At 53.7% G+C, this 17,826-nt stretch overlaps 1 protein-coding gene across 1 annotated transcript in view; it reads left to right on the top strand.

The window, feature by feature from the left end:
- Positions 1–4,504: 4,504 nt before the first annotated feature.
- The window catches only part of Tgm2 (transglutaminase 2), a 33,060-nt gene continuing 19,738 nt past the window's right edge, over positions 4,505–17,826 (top strand). Inside the window, exons 1-4 of the mRNA XM_023714753.1 lie at positions 4,505–4,662; positions 7,956–8,135; positions 12,564–12,806; positions 17,008–17,126. Coding sequence (XP_023570521.1) covers positions 4,653–4,662; positions 7,956–8,135; positions 12,564–12,806; positions 17,008–17,126 — 552 coding nt within the window. The 5' untranslated portion in view covers positions 4,505–4,652. The remainder of the gene's footprint in view (positions 4,663–7,955; positions 8,136–12,563; positions 12,807–17,007; positions 17,127–17,826) is intronic.

Here is a 17,826-nt window from a genome sequence, read left to right as displayed (position 1 = left end):
ACTCAGGATTATGTGCCAGCAAAGTGAGGCTTGGCTCCAATGGCTGACCTCACTTCCCTAAATGGTCAGGACTCTGCTCCCCACCCCCACTCCCAATTGTTGATATCTGTGTTGCCCAGAAGTAGAGCTAAAGAGAGCCTCTCAGGAAGCAGAGAGTATAACAGTGGCTACCAGAGGTTGGCAAGGGGGCCGGGAGGAGAGGATGCAACTTGTGCAAGCTGCTGTGACACTTGAGGAATCTTTTCTAGCTCTGTAGCACCCATGGCTGCTGGCAACTGGTGTATTTCAGAATAGCATGCAGAGAGAAGTCTGAATGTTCCCAACACAAACAATAAAGCCTTGAGGCGAGAGACACCCCAGTCACCCTGATCTGATCAGCATCCAATGTGTGTCCTAAAATACCACTCTGTGGGCCCTGAGTAGGTGCAATTGTGTGTTAATTAAACAGTGTCACAGGGCACTTAACTGCTTATTTTCCCTGGCTGGGCTTTTCCTTCCTCTCCTGAGCTCCCCAAGCTGAGGGCACCTGGATGATTGAGTTCCTTGTATGTGAAAGAATGAGGCTGCAGGCCACAGGCTGGCCCGGGCTGGAGCAGAGGGCTGTTGGGCCCTGACTCACCACTGGCTACACTTCCCAGCCTCACCTTGTGCCTCATTTTCTGTTCCAGGGAGGACCCAACACAAAGTAAATGAAAGCAATTTCCCAAATGTCAGAACTGGAAATACAAAATAGGGGTACAAGGCCAATGTTTACTTTTGTGTTTGAAAGCCCCACCAACTCGGTCCTGTGTTGCTGTGTAACCTGGGAAAAGTTCCCTGCCCTCTCTGAAATAGTGGATCTTTCTATTCTGCTATCCCCAGACTTTCAGACCTGTCCTTGTGTTCATGCTGCACTGTGGGAGATACAGTGGGAGTATATATTGGATCTAGATTGCTCATCTCTGTCGGAGACAGCAAGGTTGAGAGGTCCCAGGGTTATAGACAGCTGAGTTAAGTAGAAATAGAGTCAGCAGTCAGGCAGGGCTTGGCCCTTGAGGAAGTCAGTGCAGAAGATGAGAATGCACCATGGCTGTGGCTAGAGATACATCCGAAGATTAAAGTCACAGTGGCTAGATTTACATGCTTCCTTGAGGGATGAGCACAAGTTTGAGAAGATTGGTATCACCCTTTTGAGACTTCCTGTTAGCTCATTGGGGTGGTCATCTTCTCCCACCCACTAAGACTAAAGGCAAGACTCTGGATTATCGACCAAGGTTAGTGATGTCACCCATGTACTCTTGCTACTGCTGGGTCAATAATTACCCATGGAACTATCCTTGGAATCTTCTTGGTTAGTCATAATTTTGACTCATGTTGTACCCACCTCATGATTTTTCTCAATAAAACTTTCTTTGCGAAATGGGCTCATCGGCAACCCATTTGAAGCCCCTCCCTTCACTCAGGAACTATTTCGATTTCCCAGTCCTTTCTTGCAATAAGTTTTCCTACTGGTAACCTCTGTTGTTCCTTAGAATTCATTCTTTGACTTTGGGGAACATGGACTTGGCATACCTGACACCTAACATTTCCCCTCTGTCACCTAAACCAAGTTCTGGCTCCTGGTCCTACCAGGCGAACTGGCATCGTAAATCTGTCAAAAAATCTGTCTCTGGGGTTACTCCCAAAGCTTGGGCTTAGATGGGTTCTCTCCCTCTTTCCCCCTCCCACTCCCTTACCACCTCCTCCTCTTTCCCTCCCTCTCTTTGCTTCTCTGTCTCTATCTGCCATGGGTCACTTATTCACTCAACATACGTTCATGATAGCCATAGAGGGCCAGGTGAGTGGGGGAAGACAGAGAGGTAGGCAGACTGGGAATGTCCTGTGGGTGTGGACCCAGGGGAATGGGAGGACAGGCTTTCTAGCAAGCACTGGGGAGGTGCTCTTGGGGGTTCCAGCCTGGCAGATGGAGACTGGAGCAGGGAGGGCATCCCGGCAGAAGGTAGCCCCACGCACAGGCTCAGAGGTGGCTGTTGCAGGTGTACCTGGCCACAAACAGTGCATCTACAAGGCCAGCAGGTCTGAATGCAGGGTTGGGAGGCATTGCAGCAGCTCTGCAGGGTCTTAGGTACCAGGCCACCAGCTTGGCTGTACCCTGAAGGCTTCCACAGGGACAGTATCTTGGGATGCCCCGGGCCACATCCTCACCTGCAGACCTGGACTGTGGTCCCTACTTTCAGGGCCCCAAAGCTGATGCTTCAGAGCAGTGAGCAAAGGAGTAGAGGGCCCAGCAGGAGGGGCAAGGGCAGGGTGGTGGTGGGGGTGGGGGTGCTGACTGCACCAGAGGAACACACTGCAGGGCACTGTTGAGAACAAAATGACCAGGTCAGTCTCTTCATCTGCCAGATAGCACCATGGGCCAAGGCCTGCTGAGGCACGCCTGTAATCCCAGCCCTGGGGAGGCCGAGGCAGGAGGAATGCCAATTTAGAGCCTCGTCTAGGGAATTTAATGAGACCCTAATATCATTAAAAATAATCTCATTAAAATAAAAGAGGTCTGGGATGTATCCCAGAGGCAAAGGTACAGTGTTCCATCCCCAGTACCACAATAAACGGGCGCATTGGCAGGCCTCCTGGATCAGAACCTTGTTCTCGCCCCCAAGCCTGGGATACCCAGCTTTCTGTCCTGAGCAGCCACCCTCTCAAAGGCCCTGAAAGGTCTCACCTTCCCCTTGCTATGTTTAGCAAGTCCCCTGTTCTCTGGACTCACCTCACTCAGGGATGTCCACGCTGCCTGCCCCAGGCTCCCTCAGGCCGGATGCCACACACCTCATTACACACCAGGTGGTAGAAAGGGGGCAACTTCCAAATACACTGTCACAGCCCCACTCACGGCTACCCCACCTTCATACTTCAGCTGCTCACGGGCACCTCTGGCCTGGGCCCTCATCCTCAGGACTGGTCATGCTGTGTAACCTCAGGCAATTTGCCCAATCTTTCTGAACCTTCACCTTCTTCCTTTCTTTGCATCCTTCTGTTTTTCCATTCAACTCTTAACTCATCCCTCCCTGTCATGTCACAGGCATTTTTTGAGCACCTTCTCTACACCTTACTCCACAGGCCAAAGGCAGGGAACACAGTGTGTCTCTGCAAGGTCCCTCTGTCACAGGGCCATGTTCTGGGATACTTCAGACTTTTGTGTCAAGGCTCAGAGACCCTAGATGCTGCCTGTTCATCATGCATTTTGGTCACATTCTGCTCAGGCAGTGAGGGAAGGATTCTTGCCTCCATTCTTAGAGGGGCAAATGGAGTTCCATGCAGCTCAAATACCTGCCACAGCCACACAGCCGTCAGGAGCAGAACTGAACTTGAACCCCAGCTTCTGACTGACTGTCACTCACAGCTCTGCCCTCGAAACTTCCATACCAGCTCCAGGGATAGAAGGTGCACAAAAGGTCACCTCCATAGGCTGGCAAGGCCCACATTGCACCTTGGGTTTGCTTCCTGAGACTCCAGCAGAATGTGCCTGACCAGACAGACCCCACTAAAACAAGGCAGGCGTGTGTGCCCTACCTGGTATCACTCAGGATCGGAGGCTGGGGTCAACTCTGCTCCCAAATCCATCTGGGAAGTAAAACTTGTTTCAGAAACAAAAGGTGATGGGGAGAACCCACAGGCCTTTGTCTCTCTGGGGAGCCTCCCTGCTTCCACTTCATGGGGGGTGAGGAAGCAAAGGAGGCTGGGGGACCAGAGCTGCCAGGGTCTGAGGTCAGAAGCCTCGTCTCTGGAAGGCTGGCTTTGCTCTTCTCTGGCACACAATGGGCCTCTGGAGGGCCAACGAGGAGATGGCAGATGAGTAGGTGAGAAGATGGGAGGGCAGGAGGACAGAAGATTCGATGAATAGCAAGAGAGCGGGCAGCGGCAATGGCCGGGTTCTCTGCAGGGAAGGCATGGGTGTGTCTGTGTGCAGCCTGTGCGTGTCTGCACCTGAGTCACATCTGCAGGTGGGTCCGTGAGCTGCAGCATCTGGACACCTGCTCTTGTGTCTGAGGTTGTGTGGCCCTTGGTGGGTGCCTGTTTGTGTGTTTGGCTGTGTCTACATCATAGGGCATCTTAGAGATTCCAGTCTGGTTTTGTGTCCCTGTCCCTGTGGCTGTGTCCAAACTGTATGCCGTTTTTGGAGTGTGCCTGTGTACACTTGTGTCTCTGTGTCTGTGGCCCCTTTTGTGTGTTTCTTATCGTGTGTGTTGGTCTCGGATGGGACCTGACAATCTCATGCCTTGGACCTAGGAGCCAGTGGTGTTTCTGCCCCGGGAACCACTTGTATCTGACCTAAGTGCTCCTGTGTCCCAGTGTCCAGGCTGCCTGAGATCGGACTGTGAGGTCTGCAGTGTGTGGGCCCCTTTTGTTTCCTTGTGCATCGGTCCCAGACTTGCGCTCCGTTCGGCCCGCCAGGGGGCGACCTTGCCTGTGGCTCCTCCCTGGGGCTCGGTCCCAGGGCGCGTGCAGGGCACAGGACCCGGGTGGCTTCGCCCGCCCCGCCTTCCCGTGGCCCCGCCCAGGCCCGTCCCCCAGAGGGCTATAAGTCCAAGTCCCAGCCGCGCAACAGTGGTCTGCACTGCTCAGTCGCCACCTTCCCGGACCCGCCGCTAGGAGACGAGGAACTTGGCCCGACCATGGCCGAGGGTGAGTGTCAGAGTCCGTGCTGCCGCTCCTGGCCAGGCTCGCCCTTGCCGTTCTGTTCTCCCGTTGGGGCTGAACCTAAATCCAGGATTTGGAGAGCAACAGGTGGGCCGGGCTGAGTTGGGCTGAGTTGGGCGGGGACACCTGGCTTCCAAGGCTAGGGCTACGGGAGACCTCACTTTTCCCCACTCCCAGGACATAAGGATTAGCCCTACCCCCTGGCCCAGGTGAGGAAATGGAATGTAGTAAACTGTAAAGTACTGTCCTGGCGCGGGCCACTCTGCCTCACGTGGTTGGTGGAAGCTGGCTCCCTGGTGGTGCCCCAGGGTCTAAAGCTCTGGGGGTGCTATCCTGGCCTCAGAACACCGGGCTTTGGGTGGACCCCACTGGCTGGTAAAGGTATGTATGTGCCTCTGGGTGTGGCAAGGTCAACGTGGCTCCAGCATCCTGGTGGGAGGGGGCTAAGACCAGACATGTTCTCTCTGGGCTCTTCCAGCCCTCAAATTCTGTAACCCCAGCCCTGAGCACCTGCCAAAACTCAGTTTCCCCTCTTGTAAGCTACAGACAGTAGTGAAAAGTCCTGATATACCCCGGAGGGCTCAAAAGTATGGAAGAGATACTTAATTCACTTCCACCCCATCTTCAAGCCTCCACCCCAATGACAAGACTGCTGAGGTCCCAGGGCGAGGGACCTTGCTAGAACATGTTCCCGAACCAACACAGCTGGACCCAGCATCCAGCTGGCTCTTGGGCCCTGGCCGCTTGGGACTACCCTCTGCTTATGCTGCAGCCCCTAGGTCGGGGCTTGGGGAGGTGTGATCTTGACCACCCCCTACTCGGCACCAGCTCCCCACACACTGCAGTATGCCTCCTCGGCAGTCGATGGCCCCAGTGCAGCTTCTCTCTCATCCCTGTCCCCAGAAGCAGGGCTCAGTGAGGCTGAGGGACCCTGGAGGTGCCAGTTACGATGAGCTCCCAGCCCAACAGCACAGCAGCTGCTTCCCCCCAGGGTCCCACTAGCTTAGAAGACCTGGGCCCCTGGTCAGTGCAGAAGTCCTATTGGTGCAAGGTTTCTGGACCCTGCTTCTACACCTTTGGAGCTGAAATGACTTCTGTGGACTTTTCTTTAGACAGTAGAGAAAGCAGTCCAACTCCCCAGACCAGGGACTGGCCATCATCAAGTTCTGCTGGGGAAATAGTGGTCTCTTTTCTGCCCCAGGCTCTAGGGTTGAGGTTTTCAGAGCCGGCACTTCTTCATCCCCTCAGGCCAGCAGGAAGGCCCACATCCCTGCTGATTTGGACATGCAGGATAGTGTCTTCTCAGGCCAAGAACAACCCAGAAATCGGAGGGGTGGGTGGTGGGAGGGGCCCTGGAGAAGCAGCCTGAGCTGTAGAATCCTGCAGCCTGGTCAAGCCCCAAAGCAGCCACCTGCTGTGGGACCTGCAGCCACCCAGAATCTCCCTTGACAAAACAGGGACAGCAGCAGAGGCTGTGGAAGCAGAGTCGCTGTGCAGTTTTAGTTGAGGTGGCCCATGGGGAAGCCTTTAGCTGTCACAGGTCACTTTAGCCCTCACTTTGGAGATGCCTTAGGTAGGTGACAGGAGATCTGATGGTGTCATACTGTAAGGACCAAGTTACTGGCACCTGGGTGAATCCCTGTCCCTTGGCCTCAGTTGGGCCTCATGCCTTCCACTGGCCTTGCAACCCTGAGAGGCTGCCTTGCCCTCCCCCAAAGGTCCCCAGTCAGTTTTAAGCTGGTCAATGTTATGCCCCTCGTGCTTTTCTCCGGCCTTCATTTGCCCGTCACCTTGGTCCAGCCCCATTCCTTAGTGCCTGGCCTGAAGCCTGCCCTGGATTGGGTTAGACTTTCTCTCCTAGACTCGCAGCAGCCTTTGGAGGCTGTGAAGAAGCAGGCGCAGGCAGGGAGAAGCACTTGTGCGGGGCCACATGGCAGCACGACAGAACGAAAACCTAGAAGACACCAAAACTGCTGTCATTTCTCAACTTTCCTTATTTTTTATTTTATTTATTTTACCTTTTTAAAATTGTATTTTAGGGAAGGGTCTACAGGGTGTTCAGGGTCTCACTACTAGATCACAGTGACCCACCTGTTTACAGCCTCCCAAGTGCTAGTTTTACAGGGGTGCACCACCACACCCAGTCTCAATCCCCATCTCAGCGCGCCTCAGGGGTGGGGTCAGCATGGCAGGCCTGGGGATTGAACCCCCCCCCGCCCCTGCACTCTCAACTTTTTTAAAAATGGGGAATATAAATGTACAAAAGCGTGGAGAGACTAGTATAATAACCCCTATGTTCACATCACCCAGTCCTGAGCATTTCTGATCCATGATGGCTCCTGCCTCCGACCCCTCCCTATTATTAGGAACAAATCCCAGAATTTGTAAATATTTCAATGTAAGTCTCTAAAGAATAAAGTTCTTTTGTAAATATAAACAAGATAAGAAAATTCTTTGATTTGTCATCACTGTGTAAATCTCCTGCTTTATCAGACATGTACTGAATGTTCCTGACTAGTATGGCAAAATCAAGATCCTAGTAAAAGCCACCCATCAATGGGTTGCAGTGTCTCTTCAACTTCTCTTTAAAGAATTCCCTTTCAATTGCTACTTTAAAAAAAAAGAAAAGAAAAAAAGAAACCTATTAATCCTTTGTCTATAGTTACCCAGAGTATGAATTTTGTTGACTCTTTCCTGGTGTTTTGTTTAAGAGAATCCCCAGTCCTGCCTATTGCCAGTAAATCGAAAGTTGGACTCAGCTTCAGTTACGCCCGTGTAATTCTATACTGCATATTTCCCAACTGAATCCCCCAGCTCTCCCGCCCCCCAAGCTGTGGGTGAGCTCCAGCTGTGCAGTACCATGCTCTGAGCTGGTTGCCACATGCACTGGTTCCTTTCACGCTCACAACAGCTGCCCTCTGAGGTGGATCCTGTTGTGCCCCACCTTGGGGACAGGTGAGGAAACTGAGGCACAGAATAGCTGAGCTGCTGGAGGCCACTCCGCTGGGAGTTGGCAGAGCTTCTCCCAGTGGTCTACTGAGGGCACACTGTATGCTTAAGGAAGTTAGGTCGCTGCAGACCAGCTGGTCATTGTGTGTCCACGGGTGGGTGGGAGGTCTGCAGGGGCAGTGGAGAGACAGTTGCCACCCATCACCTGCCGACCCCATCCAGGTGAGGTTGCTCCCATGTCTGGGTGCACAGGTGTGTCACTGGGCATCTCAGCCCACGGAGAGATGCTGCCACTATTCACGAGTCTCCTGCTGTCCCCATCTCCACAGAGCTGGTCCTGGAGAGATGTGACTTGCAGCTGGAGGTCAATGGCCGTGACCACCGCACGGCCGACCTGTGCCGGGAGAAGCTGGTATTGCGGCGGGGCCAGCCCTTCTGGTTGACACTGCACTTTGAGGGCCGTGGCTACGAGTCCAGTGTGGACACTCTCACCTTCAATGCGTCAACAGGTGAGTCATCCTCCTCCTCTCCTTCTACTGACTGTCCTGGGATTCAGTCCCCTGTGCCCTGCTGGAGCCAGGGCAAATGACTTCACACCTCTTTGAACCTTGGGAGATTCCCAGGTGTCATTGCCCCACTTTACAGACGAGGAAACTGAGGCTTAGAAGGTGAAGTGTGAAATGCCACCCAGGCCACCCAACCTCGTAAACAAGAACACCTGGGCTCTGGAGAAGCTGTGATCACCAGCCTTGGGGGAAGCTTTCTGTCACCAACCTCCACAGGATTTTCTCTACTACCTTCTTCATTAAAACAATTTTCCAGTCTCTTATCAACTGCTTTCTATAATTCAAACAAGCCCACCAGGCCTCTAAGATCGGGCCTAAATCAGGTGTGGTTGATGGAGATTGTCCCACCAACCTGAACCCCTTAGTAGTCTGGTCTTCCTACATGCTGTGTGACATTGGTCAAGTCACTTAGCCTCTCTGACCCTGAGCTTCATCATCTGAGCAGCATTTACAGCTGGCTAAGGGAGAAAGCTAAAGGAGAAGGTTGTAACGCTGGTTGTTCTTTCTAATCTTGGTCCAACGTGTCCAGAGACCGGGGGAGGAACATTTAGGCCCATCCAAATTATCCTCAGATGCCCAGGACCCATTTTTCTTTTGTTGATTGTTCCTAGGAAAGAGGCCTTGAATGCCAGATCAGTTAGTCTGGCATCTCGTGGAAGCCGCTCCCTTGGGGTCAGGACAGGGCCGCCTGGCTGGGACTCTGGCCGGCATCTCTGAAGGGCCAGCTCTGTCCAAGGACTTTAGGGGCAGAGAGAACAGCAGGCTAGAGCTATACCGGCCTGGTAAGGCTTATTTACCTGAGAGGCTGTTAGATAAGGCTTATCATGGAGCCTGCAGGCGGCCAGGATATCCCTTCCGGGGGGGTCCTCCCCACCGGCTCAGCAGACACACCACTACCGAGGGCCCTCCCCAAGCCAGAATGCTGTGGCTCTTTCTAACAGAGCCTGGGGCCTCCCAGCAAGTCTCTGGTCTTCCAGCCTCAGTTTCTCCTTCTGCCAGGTGGGAGGTTGGGGCCCTGACAGTTAAAGGCTGGGTGTGGTACCCTTTGATGGTTACGCCTGGGATGATAAGGCACCACTGCATCTCTGAGACACCTACTGTGTGCATGCTCAGCCTCAATCCTCACAGCGTGGAAGCCGGACAGCCCCCATTTTTACAGGTGAGGGAATCACAGCTCAGAAAGCTCAAGTTTCCTCAGTCACATGATGAGTTAGGGACACAGTGGGCCTCAAATCCTGCCCCTGTCATGAGTTGAGACTTTTGTCACTCCAGCTCACAGCAAGCACTCTTACTTACCACCCATCATAAGTGCCCGCCCATGGACCTCCAGGAAATAAGGGGGTGGGTGGGGACCCAGCAGGGACAGGCCAGGGCGTCCCACCTTCTTCCTTCTCAAAACATCCTTTCTTTTTCTGTTTTTCTGGGCAGCTCAGTGGTAGGTAATTGAGGCCCCAGGTTCAGGGTTGGGAATGGGGCAGCCAACCTCCACCCCAGCAGCTAATCTGCTTTTTCGTCTCCAATTTATCTCAGACCACAGCTCACACGCCCTGTCACTCCCACGACCCCTGTGGGAAGCCGTGTCTTCATCATCCCAGTGGCCAAGATCCTGGTGAGCTGGGGAAAGGACAATAGCAGGAAGCTGGGTCCCCACCTCCAGGCCTGGCTTGGGTCAGTGCCCAGCCTGGGCCCTGGCTGGGACCCTGCTCCTGTGTTAAGATTACTCTAGCTTGTGATCAATTTGTCCTGCCTCTGTGGGGAAATTAAGGCCCAGAGAAGGCAGAAAGCTAGCCAGGGTGTCTTAGTGAAGGGGGTGTGTGGCTTGGCTTTGGCTGTTCCCAATAACTGGATAACTCCAGATAACTGGAGACCAAACAGGCTCTGTTCCGGGGCGCAGGTCAGACTAGATAAACCCACTCTTGTTAGGGGTAAAGTTCTGCCGTCCCAAGCTGGGTGGGTGGGGTAGGTGGAGGTCTGGCTAAACAGAGAAGAGAACCCATAGGAGGCTTAATGGAAAGCTTTATTCTAGAAGCCTCAGCCACCCCACCCAGACACCACCACGGTATGGAATGCAGCCAGGACCCCCGCCTCCAGGTCCCCAGGATCACCTGGTCCCACCAAGAGCACCATGTTAAACCTCAGCTGTTGGGAGCAGCTAAGAGGCCAGGGCACAGCCTGTCTTCACCCCCTCAGGGCTTGCAAGAAAGGGCTGTGTGTCTGAGCACCTCTGCCCCAAGGGCACTGTGTCAACAGAGACTGTGGCCATGGGATCCAGCTCAGGCCAGTTACCATGGACACCAGATAATTGATTGTACAAACAGGGACATTTCTGAGAACGACAGGGGTGCCATTCATGATTGTGCTGGGACTGCAGGCCTCAGCTAGAGGGCTGGCCCAGCAAACTGACACACATCAAAGGGGATAAGATAAGACACCCCTTCCTTCTTATCTTGAAGGGCCTTAGCCTCAGTTTCCACATCTGTACAGTTAGTTAAACTAAAATATATTCCCATTTCATTCCAGTCTTCTAAATCTCTCCTGAACATCCAGATGCTTAATGGATCTATTTTATTTTATTTTTTGCCATAATGGATTGAAACTTGGGTCTTCACACTAAGCTAGATCTCCAGCCCTTTTCATTTTTTCTTTTGAGAGAGTCTCCATAATTCATGAAGTTTCCCAGGCTGGACTCTACCTTGTGATCCTCCTGCCTCAGCCTCCCAGAGAACTGGGGTTTCAGGCATGCCTCACCACACCCAGCTTGGTGGTCCCTTTGGATGAGCCTGAGGACAGCACACATTTGCTGGTAGCCACCATGAGCTGGCTCGCCCTGGGCCTCCCCATAGCACTAGGTTGCCGTGGTGACAACAGTATACACTAGCATTTATCAACACTCCCATCGGCCTTGTGAGACGGTCCTATAGCTGGCCCCATTTTACAGAAGAGAAAACCATGGCACCAAGAGGCTAAGTAAGCTGTCTAAGGTACGAGCGTCCCTTTTCAGAGCTGGAATGGGATCTCTCCAGCCACATGCTCTAAACCCATTTTCTTCTTTGAGAAAAAGACTGAGGATCAGAGAGGTCCGGGGACTCTGCCAAGCCCACACAGCACTCATGGGTAGAGGTAGGAACTAGCCTTAGGGTGGCTCTTGAGCCTCAAGGTGGTCTGGCTCCCACACACACACACTAGCTCTGCAAGTCAGGGAGCCTTTCAGGGCTCCCATTTGGCTCCCAGCCACTGGCCAGGCCTCCGAGGCTGGACCGTGTCTGTGACAGTGTGGATATATTTGGGCTGGGGGCAAAGGTGGGGCTGGCAGGCTAACAGGAAGGTCAGTGCTTGGGGGGAGCCTCGTGGTAAGCAGGAGAGATTGTCTGCAGAGGGTAGGCAGCACTACAGCCTCAGAGACGGAGGAGTAAAAATAAACTGTCCCAGGCAGCCGCCCAGGCGGGCAGAGAACTTACTCTGTTTCTCCTCTCTGCCTCCCATGTCCAGAAAGTGACCAGCTTCCCACCCTGCCTGTGACTCAGACCTGCCTGTGTGTGCTCTCCCCTCCTCCACCCTAGAGAGCAGTGATGCTGCCCAAGTCCCTGTGCCTTTGAGACCCTGTAGGGACTGTCCTCTGGAAAGAAGAGGCAACCCGAGATCCTCAGACCCACTCCAATGCTCACTTTAGCATAAGCCCGGCGAACTCTTGGGAGCTTTCTTCTGCCTGGACCTTTGCCGCCCATCCTTTCCCCAGGCGGCCTCAGAGGAAGCAGGAAGTACAAAGCCCATCACCAGGTGGTGGGTGAGGCCATGGTGAGGTGAGGGCTGAGGATGCCTGCCATCCCAGGGCTGTCTCTAGAACCCAGGGGTCCCCAGGTGGAGGGGTCCCTGAGGAGGCTGCTGGCTTATAGCCAGGAGTCTGTGAGGACCATGCCCATTCGGGGCAGAGTATAGGCTTCTGTCCCGGAAGAGAGTACAGGAGTGGCAGATAAAGGCTTTCACCCTGGGCAGCACCTTGCCTGATTTCTGCCCAAGCTGCAGACAGGCAGCCTGACCTTGAGGGCCATGGCGATCTTGTCCAAAGTCACCACGGGCAGATCTGGATGACCAAGACTCTGTGCTGTGCTCTCTCCCCTGTGGACTCTCTAGTTGTGTGTCTGTGGCTTTTCATGGGTTCCCACAAAACCACCCTGCAAGGCTGGGGTTCTGATTTCTATTTTGCAGATGAGGAAACCAAGGTTCTGGGGAGATGATACCTCTTGCCAGACTTCCTTCAGTGGTTAGTGGTGAAACAATCCTTGACCACGGCGATGGGACTCCAGATGTGTGCTCTGTGTCTGCTTGCGCTGCCCACCCCCGGCTCACAGCTGCTGTGTTCTTCCTGCACAGGCCCAGCCCCCAGCGAGGAGGCCGGGACCATGGCCCACTTCTCACTGTCTGGCGCTGTGGAGAGCGGAGCCTGGTCAGCCTCAGCAGTGGACCAGCAGGACAGCTCCCTCTCACTGCTGCTCAGCACTCCAGCTAATGCCCCCATCGGCTTGTACCACCTCAGCCTGGAAACCTCCACTGGCTACCAGGGCTCCAGCTTCTCCCTGGGCCACTTCACCCTGCTCTTCAACGCCTGGTGCCCAGGTGAGCCACACTCCTTCCCCAAGGGCCTGGCAGAGGAGGGACAGGGCAGAAGAAGAGTCAGGGTGGGTGAGGCCACCATGCCAGCCCTGTGCTCCAGCCTCCCAGTGTGGATGCTCAGTTTCTCCACCTATGGACAAGGAGCAGACTCATGGGAGCAAACAACTTAGCCGAGGGCAGCCAGGTCCAAAGGACCTTAACCGTGGCTGAAGCCCGTGTGTCCAAGGTACCACGAGCCGGGCCTCAGCCTATTCTCTTCTGCCATCAGACTGGGAGATTTATAAACAGTTTATTTGGCAGATGGTTTGAGACAGTGGAAAGCCCCAGATGGAGGGACCAAATCTGCTGAGTGCCTTTCTGCCATATCATAGTTCAGAGGGAGGCATCACCAGGTGAGAAGGCACTTGTGAAGGGCCAAACCCCTTTGCAACAATTTCACTCTTGCACTGCCTGACCTCGTCCCATGCTGACGGCATGAGCTCACTCACTGCCCCTCATGTGGCCTAATACTAGTGCCCTGGGGATTAAGGCTCCCACCCATGAACCAAGAGACAGCACCAGGGCATATCAGCATCTCGGTTTCAGAATCCCACGTCAGGAATGGAGTCCCCAGCTGAGGCTCAGAGTTAGGATTCCAGGTCCTCATCCATGTCACAAGGCTCTGTCTTCAACCCACCCAGGCTGGCTTGGGTAGGGGAAAGTGAGGGAGGTGGGGGCAAGCGCACCATGTGAGGTAAGAGCAGCTTGACCCCTAGTGGCCTCCTTCCATACACACCTCAATGGCTCTTCTCCAAGATCTCAAGGGCAGACTTAGCTGTCCTTGCTAAGACAGGAAATGGGGCCTTGGAGAAGGGAGTGGCTTCGGAAACCCTTTCACTAAGGAAGTGCACCATGCTGGAGCACACTGGAGGGCCAGGGGACAGCGTGCAGGAGTCCTGGTGATCTGAACAGTGGCGAGGAGGTGGGATCTAGGAAGTCCCTACTCCCAGTGCCTCACTGTCCCCTTATGACTAAGAAGGTAACTGGAACCAATGCCTGCTTCCTGCCTGTTCTAACACATCACTGCAGAGAAGGTATCTTGGTGGGCATGGGCCTGGGCCCTGGGGCAGAAAGTGCCCCCCCTCAACCACCTACTTGCTGGCCCAGCTTGATTCTTGATCTTTGTTTTGAGCTATTCATAACATGTTTGACCTGGAGGCACTTTTATTTTCTCTTTTGCTTATTTTGGCTTTTATTTCTGATTGTAACTCTAAGGCGCCAGAACACCCTTTGTATAAAAAGCTTCAAGCACTGCAGGGAAAGAACACCACTGCTGTTCTTGGGGGACACTCATTGGAAGGCCCCACTCTTTGCTATCTTGGGGTCTTACCTGCTATATATCCATCGCTGATTTGGTGGGTGTGTCTCAAACATAAAGGAGCCCACAACGTGCTGACCCAACCTGGTTGATTCTCCATGTCTTAAGGCTCTGTCCACACTTGGCCTGACACCTTTGTGTATTTTGCTCTCTCTCATTTTGGTTTTGCAATGTTAGAGACTGAACCCAGGGCCTTCACACTGAGCTACATCCCCAGACCTTTTTAGTTTGTTTCATTTTGAGGCAGGATCTTCCTAGGTTTCCCAAGCTGCGTTCAAACTTGTGGTCCTCATGCTTCAGCGTCCTAGAGTGCTGGTATTATAGATATGCACCACCAGGCCTGACCGCATTCTTCCTAAGAGCTGGAAGGCATTGAATGCTGCCTGGGAGGACAGTTCCTCTGTCCTATGCCCCACAATGGCCATGAGATCATCCCTGAGGGTTCACTGGGCTAAGCTGTTGCAACAAGCACCCTTGCTCACATGGCCAGTGGCCCTGTGGAACCATTTATTGGCAAACAAAAGACCTAGCTGAGGTCTACTGTAGCTTTGGGGGGATTTTAATCAATCTTCAGGGTGTTGCAACTAGTGGATAGCCTTACACCTGAAGCAGGGAAAAGCCTATTCCCATCCTGGCCAGTATCCCAGGGTTCAGAGGTTCAGGGAACCGGGAGTGAAGCTGGGGGTGGGGATATCCTTTTCCCTCCTGCTCTTCCTTGGCTGCCATGCGGCTGCCAGCCAAGCAGCACCAGACTGAGGTGATCCATAGCTCAGGGCAGGGTTCTTAGGGAGGCAGGAAGTTAGACTCTGGTGGGGGTTGGGGCCAAAGAGGAAATTGCTCTGGATGTGGGAAAGGATGGAAAATGCCTGCGAAAGGGACCCTCTGGACCCTCAGCTGCTAGGCGCACAGGGTCTTCTGCCAGTTTGGGGTGAGGCTTCATGTTCTTGGGCCCCCACTTTCACTAGACAGAGATCTGAGCAAGGGACACCACAGTCGGGCTCCCTTGCACCTGAGCCATGCTGAGCCATGCTGCAGGGTGGCATTGCTGGAGTTGGCATTCTCCTTTCACCTCTCTGCCTGCTGGCGCACCACCATGCAGCCCATCCAGTGGACTGGGAACTTCACTGAGCGTTGATGTAGCCCAAGAGCAGCACACACAATCTGGCCAGGGTCACAGTGGCTCTTCTTGCTGTGACAAAAGTGAAAGCAGTGGTGCTGTGGCCAGATGGAGCCCTTAGGTCTGGCCATCACCCTCCAGGCCCAAACTGGGCCCGTTTTCCTGGGCTGACTTCTCCAGGGGGCACAGTGGCCCCGAGGCCTGGGGCTGCCATACTTCTCTCCCCCAGGCAGATGTATTATTTTATTGATCAGTTGATTGATTGCATCCCTGGGGATTGATGGCACTCAGGGCTTTTGTACCAAGCTGCACCCACCGCTCTTTCCTTTAATGTTTGAGACAGGCTCTCACTCCGTCACTAAGTTACCCCCATGAGGCTCAAACTGGCAGGCAGTCTTCCTGCCTCAGCTCCGAGAGTGTTTTAGCGTTTTTAAAACCAGAGGAAAAACATGGACATTTAAGTTAAGCTGTATGTTTCACCATATAATGTTAAGATTTATTTTATGGTGGAAAGAATCCATGAAGGAGAGATGCCCAGGGCCCCCCGCAGTCCCTTGTGGCTCCAGGTTTCCTGGCCCAGCCTCAGTTTCCCTGTCTGTGAGGTGAACATCCCAAAGTCAGCCTGCCTTTCAGGCTCCTGCCTCACTTTCCTCCACCCCCTTTGCTCCTTTGTTGGCCCCGCACATTTTCCAATGGCCAAACCTTGGTCCCTCTGGTCTGCTGCCTAGAATGCCACCAGCCAGGCCCCAGGGAAACCTTGGTCAAGTCTCGGGGCAGCGAGTGCCCCCTCCTCCAGGGTGTCCTCCTTGCCCCAGGTTGGACAGAGCCCACGTCCCCAAGCCCTGTGGTGCTTTCTCGGCTGCCCAGCCTGTGCCTCTTCTCTCTCCACCACCAGTCACGCTCCTTCATGCCTCCGGGTTTTTGTCTCCAAAGCATCTTTCACTTCAGTGACAACATTTCACGCTCAGGCTCCTTCAGCAAGGTGCAGAAGTGGGTGGGGAGGCGAGGCGACCTGCAGAGGATCATACACCTAACGAGGTCCCGAGGAAGGATTTCTTGCTTCCTAGTTCAGTGATCCTCAATCTCTTATTTAGCATCAGCTTTCCTAGTTGTGAAATATTATTTTTTTTAAAAAAAAATGTATTTTGCCATAACAGGGTCTCACTACATAGCTCGGACTCAGAGTGATCCTCCTGCTTTCAGCCTCCCTAGTGCTGGGATTATAGGTGTGTGCCACTATTCCTGGACTCTGTGGCCAGCTCAGCCCACCCTGGGGACAGGGCGGGTGTGGCATGTGGTGCCGGGGATTGAACTGTGGTCGCTGTGCTTGCCTAAACCTGCCTAAGCAGGTGCTTTTGACCGCTGAGCTATCTTACCAGCCCCTGTGAAACATTCTTGAGCCTCAGTTTTTCCATCTTTAAAAAGAGGCTTTCAAAAGCCCCTTCCTTATAGGCCTCTTAGGGAGAGTAAATGAATTACATGTCATCCATTTATGGCAGGTCCTGGCACCAAGTGTGGGATAAATGGCAGTCTTGGTTGTCACTAACTGATAACATCTTAGCTCCTCCACTGGAGGTTAATAATTAATGATTAATTTTTCTGATTCAAAGGTTGAAGGGCCTCTGAGGTGCTGTCCTGCCTGGGGAGTTGGCACCCCAGCTGCCATCCTTGCAGGGGGGCCAGGCCTCGCTAGGTTTGAAGTTAACAGCCACGCCCTCTTCTGCCCATAGCGGATGCCGTCTATGTGAACTCAGACCAGGAGCGGCAGGAGTACGTGCTCACCCAGCAGGGCTTCATCTACCAGGGCTCGGCCAAGTTCATCAAGAGCATACCTTGGAACTTTGGGCAGGTAGGGCCCCACGTGTCCCTGGGGACCATCTCAGCCCTGCTGTCTGAAGCACCCAGAGATGCCCCTTCAGAGATGCCAAACTGTGAATGGACTGCAGAGTCACCTGCCCCAGGCCTGTCAGGGATTCAAGGGTCCTGAAATGGCTAAAGTCTCAGAGAGGGCCTAGGCTGGCCTGGGCTGCATGCAGAAGCACTGGCCCTGGATTTAAGGTGGAGAAAGAATTAGGAGAACTTTTACGAGCTGTGAAGTTGGTTGGTGTTCTTGTAGGAGGGGCAACTAGGTTATATCTCAGCATGACACTCAGTGCCTGGGGGAGGCTGAGGATGTGCTAGGTGTGGGTGAGGTGGGGTCTTAAGCCACTGAGTAGGGCAGTGGAGCCTGCATGGAGTGTGCACCAGAGCCACCGGGAGAATGAATCAGAGCACAGGTCACTGAGCCCTGGCCCTGGCTTCTGGTTCAGCACGTGTGGGTGAGAGCAGGCGAGGGCATCTCTGACAGGTCCCCTGGGGACGCCAGGGCTGTCTGGGGAGCGCATGTTGAGAACCTGTGCTTGTAGGAGCAAGCCTGCCTGGCCCCAGATACTCAGGAACAAGCAAATCTGAAACAGAGACTAAGGCAACATTTTTTTTTCCTTATCCTTTTCCTTTCCTTTCCTTTCCTTTCCTTTCCTTTCCTTTCCTTTCCTTTCCTTTCCTTTCCT

This window comes from Octodon degus, unplaced genomic scaffold, assembly GCF_000260255.1.
Source record: "Octodon degus isolate 3935 unplaced genomic scaffold, OctDeg1.0 scaffold00037, whole genome shotgun sequence".
NCBI classification, from domain to species: Eukaryota; Metazoa; Chordata; class Mammalia; order Rodentia; family Octodontidae; genus Octodon; species Octodon degus.
This window is presented reverse-complemented; position numbering and strand designations above follow the sequence as displayed.